Source organism: Charadrius vociferus, unplaced genomic scaffold, assembly GCF_000708025.1.
Source record: "Charadrius vociferus isolate BGI_N301 unplaced genomic scaffold, ASM70802v2 scaffold134, whole genome shotgun sequence".
Taxonomy (NCBI): Eukaryota; Metazoa; Chordata; class Aves; order Charadriiformes; family Charadriidae; genus Charadrius; species Charadrius vociferus.
The window spans coordinates 3,350,651-3,361,481 of NW_009648333.1; the positions used below are offsets into that span (position 1 = coordinate 3,350,651).

General features: G+C 37.6%; 1 protein-coding gene across 1 annotated transcript in view; it reads left to right on the forward strand.

The window, feature by feature from the left end:
• Positions 1-3,378: 3,378 nt before the first annotated feature.
• ATP10D (ATPase, class V, type 10D) overlaps positions 3,379-10,831 on the forward strand; it is a 41,302-nt gene continuing 33,849 nt past the window's right edge. Inside the window, exons 1-3 of the mRNA XM_009884970.1 lie at positions 3,379-3,647; positions 4,430-4,624; positions 10,750-10,831. The exon at positions 10,750-10,831 is cut by the window's right edge and continues 135 nt beyond it. Coding sequence (XP_009883272.1) covers positions 3,379-3,647; positions 4,430-4,624; positions 10,750-10,831 — 546 coding nt within the window. The remainder of the gene's footprint in view (positions 3,648-4,429; positions 4,625-10,749) is intronic.

Below are 10,831 nucleotides of genomic sequence, written 5' to 3' on the forward strand. Positions count from 1 at the left end.
GGAATGCTGTCATGTTAAAATGTCCAGTACTCTTTCTCCCCCCTCTTTTTTTTTTTTTTTTTTAAACAGCGATCACTAGGCATCAAATGCTACAGAAGGTAATAAATTATGAAAACCAAAAAAGAGTTAGAATTTAGGAGGTTTTGAAATTTGTCAGGTTTTCTCTTTTGTTTCTCCCAATTCTCAACTCACTCTTCCCATCTTTATTTGCATGTTACTGATAATGTAATTCTTAAACTTTTAAAGTTGATTTAGCTCTATAGATTACTTTGTCTAAATAATTTTCACTGAGTAAACCGGATCTGCCATTTAAAGCCTCTGCATTCCCATTATCCCTGGGAGTTTGCTTTGAGAGAGTTTTTGTACTTTTGCTGCTGGCTCTGGTCACAGAAGTCACCAGTATCAAATGTTTGTTTGATGGTCTTATGAAAAAAACATTATTTTCTCTACAAATCTTACTTGCTGTCAGTTACCTGGCTCATATGGCATCTTGAAAAATTTTGTGGTGTTTACTTACTTAAGTTTTCTACAAGGATATTGCAGATTGTAACTATGTAGAGATATGTCACATTACTGCACTTTTCAAGCAGAAGTATGGTTAATTGTCTCGCCCTGTATGATTCATGCTAAACGTGGAAGCTTGAAAGAGACAGATAAATTTAACAGGACAAAGAAGAAATCATGTTAAAACTCTCCCCAATAATCCAGCACATTGTTAATTAAAGCAAGCATTTCTTTAAAAAGGCTCCTCATTGCATAAGATCTGTTTGTGAAATTACTGATTTGTCACAGCAGAGACAGTTAAGGAGGAGTGTTGTTTCCTCAAAATGGCTAAGCCTTAAGAACGCTGTTCAAAATCTAGAAGTTTGGGGCTTTCTTTAAGAGCCAAACTGCCAAAAATTGTGATTGCAAAAGAGGAAAGTACCTCATTTCAGCCAGTGAGCCTTTTAAATTCTGTAGTTTTCAATACTTCCGTCTTTCCTTGAGTCCTGACTCATGTAGAAGCGTCAGTGTTGATTTGATTTTTTAGGAGCTCTGGGTGTATTGAAGAGCTCTGCATAGCCAAGTATGGACTCTACTAGCAGCACGTTCTCATGTCTAAACATTTTTGAAGAACCTGGCTACCTTCCAAGCTTTAGATTTGTTCTCAGACTCAGTGCAAATGAGTTGAAGCATCTCTTTCATGTGTGTATGGGTCAGTATTCATATGTCTGATAATATGGTAGCCATACCTTAAAAGTAGTTCATTGTTGTGAAGTAGCTGTTTCTAGATGCAAGAGTTTTCATCTCTGGAGGAAAGACTGACCGTGACTAAAATGGGATAGTAGCTTGTGTGCAGAGGGCAGTCCCTCCGGGGACTGTGCCCTGGGCAGTAGGATTAAAGGGAGCAAGAATAGGAAGCTGCTACATACTGTGAAAATAAGAGGATGCCATATATTTTGGAAAATCTTCAAAACCTCCTTCCTGTTTCTCTGAGAAGTCCCAGGCAAAGCTGCTTTCCTGTGCAGCGGTGGCTTGCCTCTGGTAGTCTGCTGGTTACTGGGACCACGAGGTTTAGCACTGAGAAAAAATTAAAGTCTCTTTTTCTCAGACTGGTCCCTTACATTGCCTGGGGAAGCACTGCAGAAAGGCCTTGGGAGAACAGTAGTTCATGTGGGAACTGACAGGGGATGCTGAGAGATGCTATATAGAGGTTTGTTTTTCTCCCCTTGTCCCTTTTCTTCCTTCATATGCAAATCATGGTTTCTAAAGAGAAACATTAGTTTCATGTGTGTGGTAACAATCTTCCAAGACATTAAGATTGTAACAGTCAATAACTATACGCATCTAATGATGATAGGACAAAAATGTACCATCTTCATTTGATAAGAGCAAAAGACCAGTTAGACATTAGGGGGAAGCTTTCTAACCACAGGGTAGTGACGCAGTGGACCAAGCTTTTTAGGAAGTTTGCAGAATCTTCTTCTTTTTAAGAACAGAATGGGTTGATGTAGATATATTATCACTACATCATTGCTAGAGGACCTGCTGAGGACACTGTGCCCATGTTTCAAGATTTCTGCAATTGTAATAGAAGAAAGGAAAAGTCAAGGAAGATATGTAAGAGAAGATACGACGGTGTCAAATCAATAGTTTGGAAAATTACTTTTACAGCAACATTTTTGAGGAATCTGAGCAGCACAGAGTAGCGTTTGTCAATGTCAGAGTGAGATACCACATGAATAGAAATCTGAGTTGATTGAAGCCAAAATCAGGATTAGTGTGATCCTAAAAGGTAGTCTGTAGTGAAGAGAATATTTAGAAAGACCCAGCAAGTTTTAGAGGCAGCTTTTGTGTGGGAATTTAGGAAGAGGATTTAGTAAAAAATTTTACTATAATTTATGCAGATAGTAAGACACTAAATGGAAGGAAAGTAGTCTGCAGTGAGAAGTAGCTGTATTGATGATTTGGGGCTCTCACAAGTTATATTTTTAAACAAATACAAGATGAGATTTTCTATGGAAGTGGTACAAGAAATGTAGCAAATATTAATTGTAAAAACTCGTAAATTGTGCAAAAACTCATTGTAAAAACCAGAAGTTTTAGGCTTCTATTAAAGCATCATTTGTGTGCGTAAACATTCCTTTCTGACTGCATTGGGTGATTTGATAAACTGGGTATCACCTATACCTATGAACTTCGGCTTTGTTAGGAAGACAAAATTCCTGGGTAGATTGCTAGAGCTTAGCTAAGGTGAATAGAGGAGAAGCATTGATGTGAAGTTTATTCATCCTCTATCAGCTGGTAAAAATTCTCAAACCTGTTTCTAATTCAATGGGAAGAGGATTTTGTTCATGATAGGTTCTTAGAGCCTTTCACTGGCAATTCCTCGCTCTGGATCTAAGGCTATACTCAGATGCCTATTGCTATTTTGTTGACTCCTGAGTTTAATAAAGGTTGTTAATCATCAGCAAGGACTGCAGTGTCTGAGATAAGGATTCCTTTCAAAATGCTGTTCTCTGCAGAAGTAGCAGCTTGTCTGCTTTTTTCACTGTACTACAGCACAAGAAACTGGTGGGCGGGCTGCTTATATGAGGTGCTATTGCAAAAATATCATGTGTTTCAAACAGACTAATCAAACTCTAGGGTCATGAAGGGGTGGATGAAATTCAGATAAATTCAACCATTGACGCAGAGGTTCTTGACCTCACATAACCTAATAACTGTCTGGTTCTTTTTAATCAAAATATGAACATTACTTTTTTCCTAGGCTTATTAAAAACTGTAACTGTGACTTCTTAGTTGAAAAGCCTCTACAAAATTATTACTTAACTTGCTGTGTTTTAACATGTTTCTAGATAGAAGACACTCCTTGGATTATAAAGTGTTTCAGGCACAATGGCAGATCCCATCCGCTGGGCCAGATACCGTTGGCAACGACTGATATCTACAGAGGGCGGAGAAGGTAGCAGCAGCAGCAATTCAAGTAACAAATGCTATCAATCATCAAAAACTATTGGCAAACATAGGATAGTGATACCTTGTTTGGGACATTTTAAGGAAGAGTATGAAAAAGTATCAAAACTGTACATGAACAACAAAATACGGACTACTAAGTATACTTTATTGAATTTTTTACCACGGAATTTATTTGAACAATTTCACAGGTAATGAACTCCCTTTGATTGTGATAATTCTTCTGAAGTGGAATCCTTTTATTTAAATGTGTGTGTTACTATATAGATGGGTATTCGAAAATTGTTATTCCTCTCAACCTGCCTATCATTTTTGAAAAGATCTGTGTTGTTTGGCCAAAGTCTCTTGAGTATCATCAGTAATGGGCTAATCCTTTTCTCCATAGCTTATGTAATTTCCACTCATTCAGTTCTTCACATTTTTTAAATATTCCTTACTCTTGGAGCACTGCCACACAGCAAACTGTAGTATGATTTTCAGCTTATTTCCTGCAGATGTTTCTCCCCTTTCCTCATGCCTTTCTCTGTTGCCAGTTTTTTCCATCCTTCTTCTGCTTGGGGGACTGCTGATTTGTAAAGCTATGCAGGGAGGTTGTAGGATGGCTCCCTTTTTAAAACGCATCATATACCCCAAGAAATGATAAAATTAAGTTTAAAAGACCTGAAATTTGAGATAGTGCATGTTCACCAAAGCCTCACGAGAAGACAAGTCCAAACTTGGAGGACGGGTTTGAATATACAGGAAAATTCTTGGTTTCTGCACCTTCTGCTCATGCAGAAGGTAACTCCGCAACTAAGTAATATGTTGACTGGAGAGTGAAAGCAGAGTTGTGGATACTTAGTTCTTGAATTGCATCTGGGGTGAAGAAAAGATAAATTACTGCTAACTTTAAGTGTCTATACAGCGTGGAGTAGGGGAATAAGGATGACTGTCTGCTAGCACAGCTAACTCCTATGTTTTCTCTTTGTTTCAGAGTTGCCAATTTGTATTTCCTATTTCTAGTTGTCCTAAACTGGATTCCTCTGGTGGAAGCCTTCCAAAAAGAAATTACAATGCTACCTCTAATCGCGGTTCTGACAATCATTGCAGTGAAAGATGGTCTGGAAGATTACTCAAAGTACAAAATGGATAAACAGATAAACAACTTACTAACCAAAGTATATAGCAGGTAAGAGATAACCGTCTTCCTGGTTTATTGTTATTATTTGATTATGAGGATATGTGAAAAAGTTGCTGATAAATCTTTTGGTTTACTTTCTGGATACTCACAGAATCATAAAATAATTAAAGTTAGAAGGTGTCTCTGGAGGTCACCTAGTCCAACCCCCTGCTCAACACAGGTCTAATTGGGTCAGGTTGCTCAGGGACTAGTCTAGTTGAGTCCTGATCACCAGTTTTGCCAAATGCATATCAAATCAGTGTAAAATCTGCTGAAAAAAAATATTCTTTGGTTGAGGCAAGAGTGTTCATGCAGGAGTTTGTACTGTATTAAGCAAGGTAGTTTGACTAGTTAAGCATTGTTGTACATAGCATTTGTTTTGAAAGGTGTATTTTTAATACCTCTAAAATCATAGTAATCGTAATGGAAATTCAAAGGTTGCTAATTTATCGCTATATTGTTAAAGCTCATTAATGGTATCGGGATTTACTCATAATGTAATAACACTTCCCCAAACAGAATGAAATCATTTTCTGTTTGCATCACGTAGTTTGATACAAATGTTATCATCTGTTCCACAGTGCAGGACTGCAGTGTTACAGACTGTAGGTGCAGGTCAGGAGTGGAGCATGCAAGTGGTGACAGGTTTGCTGGCAGGCGGTTATTATGTATGGATAATAAAAAGACAGGAACACAAACTGATCATATTCTAAATTAACTGGTAAAAATCTTTTAGTGCATGTCAGTGCTGCCCACATCGTTGTTTTTCTTTTATACCTGTCATTAAAAGATATTCTGAGACTCATTCAAAGCCTGTAAAAAAACTAGGAAAAGGGTCCACTATACTTTCTTTATCTTTGCTTGCATGCTGTACGGTCACGCAGGGAAACAAGTGTTTTGAAAAACATCACTTTTCATGAGTTGTAGTAGCCATCGCAAATAGCACCTGTAGGAGAGGACCGATAGGCAGCTAGGCATTTTAACAAATTCAGTAATGTCCGAGCAGTAGCATACAGTAGTTGCTGTAGTGCCAAACCGCATTTCAAGCTCCCTCTTTTCATTAAAGATGCGCCTTTTCCTAGTGAAAGCAATACGCTGAAAATAAACTGTTCTAAAATCTTAAGGTACTAGCTGATTATGCCAAACTCTCAACTCTTTACTGTAGACATGACCTTAATCAGCCCATGCAGCAGGTTTGCAATCTGGTACTATGTAACCATTAGATATATTGTGATATTACTCAGAAGATGGAATCTCCAGCTTTCTGGCATTTGCCATACTCTATTGGTATTTAAAGAGCTAGCTCATAACCACAGAAAAAGTCTATCATTTTATGTCATCAGAGTAGAAAGAAACAGCTTTTTCTTCTGCAGCTTTCCCAGAAACTTTCTATTCAACCTATAAAAAATTGAGCTTGAAACAAGGAATTAGGCAATTAGGGAGACAAAAATTTTCTTTCTTTTTCATGTCTGCAGAGAAGGCTTAAGGGAGAAGCTGGATTATTTCTGCTATAAATTGTCATGTACCCTAAAAGAATTCACTGCCTGAGTGCTGAAGCATTCAATATCCATATTGCTGAAAACTCTGTTACTTGCAATCTCATACCAATGTCAATGAAGCAGTGTTAATTTCTGATCTTTTCTGGCTTGAGTCCTTCCCTGTCACCAAAACTGTGTAATAACCAGTGGCCATATTAGTCATCTGTATAAAATTCCTTCTCATGCCTATAAGTAATTAGTTTTTGTAACTTTTTTTCTCCTTAGTTTCTTTATCATGAATTATTTCATATAGTATAACCTGGTTTTAAAAATAAGCTTGGAAGCATGGTTCAGAAGAATTAAATCTTATTGGTACAAAAATTATGGTTCACTGTCTGTGAGCTGATTTATCTTCAACTTCCATTCATCTCACATTAGGATTCAGAATTTCTTAACTTGTTTAACAAGAATCCCTTAGAAATTGTAATGTCTCTTCCAGTGCATGCATTTAATCAAGAACAGTCATATCAGTTGTAAACATGATGAAGAACTAGCTAATATTAAACACAATTTCCAGTTATTTTCTTACTGTGCCTTTGTTCATCTGGAGAAGTTGTATACATTGTACATGCTGTCTGTATAATTTTACTTACACATTAGATACTGATATCTGCATGGCTACTTAGACAAGTGCCCAATATAATGGTTGTTCTTGCTGTCTCGACATAACTAACCAATAGTTCACAGAATCTCCTAGATTGAAAAAGACCTGTAAGATCGTCTAGTCCAATCATTAACCTAACACTGACAGGCCCGCCACTAAATCCTGACTCTAGTTGTCATGCTTGAAAGCTGGCAGGCCACCTGTTTATATCTGGAGATAATTTGCGTGAAGCATCTTCAGCAAGTCTTAAACTCTAGTGAGGCTTGCTTTTGTACAAAGTTTAGTGTTCGTAATAGAAACTAGTTTCAGTGTGCGCTGTTGCCCATGACAAAATGTGCCAGTCGCAGTGCCTTGATGAATCTATCTGAGCAAGTAGATGCTAGTTTCTGTGCTTTTTTGACAAATCTGACACCCTCCCACCCCCCCGTATTTGCTTTTCTTTATCACAAATGTCTGACGTCCATAGTTTGAGTTTTTAACCTGCTACTTTTTGGAGTTCTGGAATTTATCCATTTGATAGTTCAGAGTTATTGTATTTGGCATTAAATATACAGAGCCTGAAGCTGATTTTTACAGGAAAGCTTATTTCTGTCTTGAAAATGTGATAAGATAATGTTGCTTAAAATGTTTTGGTGTTTGTGGGTTGGTTGGTTTTTTTTGGTCTCATCTTTCCCTTGTGGAGTAATAAAGCATATCAATAAACAATAAAATGTGCTAATGTGCACTTTAATTTAGTTTATAGTTGATACTATGATGTTAAATACTTAGTTGTCAAGTCCTTGAACCTTTTGAGTCAAGTTATCATTTTAAAGTAGTAGGATCTTTTATAAATCGCCATGAATCCCAAAGTATAAGGCACTTATGTTTGAGCACCTGTTAAAATCATGTAGTTTGTGTCATTTCAGTAGAACTGTGGTGAGGTGATTATGATGGGAAAATCCATTTATTCCCCTACTGACCCACTACTAAAGACGGTTAATTTTTTTGTCTGATTTGATGCTGGAAATGGATAAAGAATATGTGTATGATCCGTCTGCTGCAGCAGCAGCAGGATGGATGACTTTGCTGGCTGTTATTTTTTTTCTTCTCTCTCAAATACATTTCAGCTTCATTACAAGCCTTGCATTGCATGTAGATGTGTTATAATTACCGTTCTTTACAAATGCATGTTTATGCAAATAATTGTATATATTTGAAATCCAGATATAATTTCATATCCAGTTTTTCTTTATGGAATTGAGATCTGGAAAGAACATTCCTTTCTACAAGATTCTTCCTTACCTTTAGCTTTCCTTTCCTCTCCCAGACTCCAGCCTGGCAAAAGGGAAGTGGGACTTGTCCAGCTGCCTCAAGTAAAGGAAGTATCATATACTTTCAGTGTCATGTTTATTAAATTGATAGAGATTTAAAAGAGGAATATTTGCCAGCTCTGGAGGACTAATCACGACACTGACAGCACAGACAAATAGGTTTTTGCAGTTTTTGGTGAAATAAACCGTAGTTAGAAATAATACAGAGATGTGAGAGTACCAGCGTTTTTCTCCTTTTTTTTTTTTTTTAATCTCTAGTCAATAACTACTTCAAGGATAAATCAAAAGGTTGCTTTGTCACAAAATCTTTAATTTCCAAATACTTTTGTGTTTTGCAAATTCCAATTCACTTTGAAAAAATCCCGTACAAGTCAGCTGCAGAAATTTGCAGCTTTTCACCCAATATTTTTATCTTGCTGCATTAGTGATGACATTGCTTTCTTTGTTTATGAGCTTATTTTGTCTTGCTTACCTTTCCGTTTCCATCCTTTCTCTAACTCTTCTAGATACAAGCTGGCCATGAAAGTAATTTTCTCCCACTGCCCTCCTGGGTTCTCAAGTCCTTTCCATCCTGTTTGGAGGGTGAGGTAAAAGGGTGCTGTTGTGGAGTAACCAGGGCATTCTGCTCCAGTTGGTGTTTTACCCTAATTGGACTCACTTGGCCTTCATAGCAGGGTAAATTGGCCTATGCAAAATGTTATTCTGATGTAGTTTTCAGTACCTGAGAGGTAGTTCTAAAGAAAAGAAAAAACATCACTAGTTTTCAGCTCACTCAGTCACCTGAATAGATTTACTTTGTGAGCACCTTTGCAGCTATCAGCGCTTAAGTCATACCTTCAGTAACTGAGAGTCACATCCTGTTTCTGCAAATCTTCCTTCTCTTTTCCTGTTTACCTCTATTTTAGGTTGGTTTTTGTTAATTTACTTTGGAAAATTTTCCTTCAACTCTGTTTTTCATCATCGTTGTTTTCAAGGAAATGTACTGGTATGAAAAGTTAATTCCTGCAGTGCTGTTTGAATCCATTCATCTTGTGACAAGAGATGGCTGTATCTTTAAGTTTTATATGCTTTCCATTGTGCTGGTTTTCCATCTGTGTAGAAAACTAGTGATGAGCATGTTAAGAAGAAAACAGATGTGGCTTATATTGGTTTAATTTTATGTCAGCTCTTTTTGCTTCCTGGTTTTGCTTTGTTTGCACTTTGAAAGCAGTATAACCACCTCCACCTTGTCTTCACTGGAGAAACTGTCATCAGTACACTGGTTAATTGTGTGGGCTTTGTGCCTTCTGTTCATAGACAAGAATTTTCAAAAGGGTACTGTTAGATAATGCAGCTCTGAAAAGTATGGGTGCGAAGCTTGATACAGGGGATATTTTTCCGATATTTTCTTTGTCGTTAGACGTGTCTTTCTATTTCACTATTTGTCAGAAGAATTTTACATAGCTAGCACTTTGATTAAAGCTGTTAGAGAAGTGCCAGTCTACACACAATGGCCATGCTGCAAAGCTTGTTAGCTTATGTCTGCACTGTGGAAGCTAGAGGTGCTTCCCAACTCCCTGGTGCAAGTGAGCTTCTTGGCCACCTTAGAATGAGATACAGGGAAGCAAGCACAATGTGGAAGACAGCCCTAGCTAGCACAGCTCAAACTATGCCCCAGTCTGGATGACTGAGAAACAAAGACTGTGGAGAGTACATGCTCCTCTCTTTAGACATAACTCTAGGGTTAGTCTGTTCAAGGCAGACAAGTCAGGCAGTCACTGAGGACAGTAATAGTTTGTACAGAGAAGTACTGCATCCAGACCTGTGCAGTGTTGGTAACAGCAACTGTAGGTGTGTGTCATCATCCGTATTGCAGTAGCCTACTACTGCGTGCCTCCGGCTAGCTCATCAAGCATTCCTTGTTGCTTGTTACCTTGCATGCTATTCACCACGTGGTACCTGATTGTGTTTGCAGTCAACTGCTGTGATTGCATTAAAGGAAGATTCTTCATCTCAGTTGAGGGCAGAACAGCAGCTGTAAATGGAAAGTTGAAAACAGTTCAAGCCTACGTACATCATGCCTGGATATTTCCTCTCAGTGAACAATTTCAACTCAATGCTGACGGGCTTGAGCTTTTGTTGACTTCCCTGAGTATTATAGAGTCTTGGTACCTTATGTTCAAAATTAATGGAAGAGATATTTTAAAACCCTATAAATACAAATATTTATATTCAGAGCATCAGTGAAGTGGTTGCTGAATATTCTTTGCTTACTGGTAGATGTTCATCACCTTGGGAGACAGACATTTTTGAAAGGCCCTGTCATAAGGAAAAAAGACTTGCTGTTCTTGGTTGCGTAATTGCAAGAAAAAGTGGTGACCCAAAGAGAAATCCTGAAAACACTGTGTGCTTTCTTGGAATAATGAAAATACAGGAAGCAAGTGGGCTGAATTTTAAATAGAGCTAAAATAATTCTGGGAGGTTGCCTGGAATGCAATTCCCAGAAAAAACGGGCTTGGACCCCAGAGTCGATTCTTTGTAATTATATCCACCTTGAGATAATAGACTACGTCATCAGAGGTTTTTTTAATGACTTTGTAGCATAAATTAACCATTAGACTAATTTTCTGTTTACAGTGTGTTTCTCTGAGCTTTCAGTTTATGCATTTGTAAAAAAAATTACTGTTTTTATCTGTATTTCAGGAAGGAGAAGAAATACATAGATGAATGCTGGAAAAATGTCAATGTTGGGGACTTCATCCGGCTTTCACGTAATGAAATCATT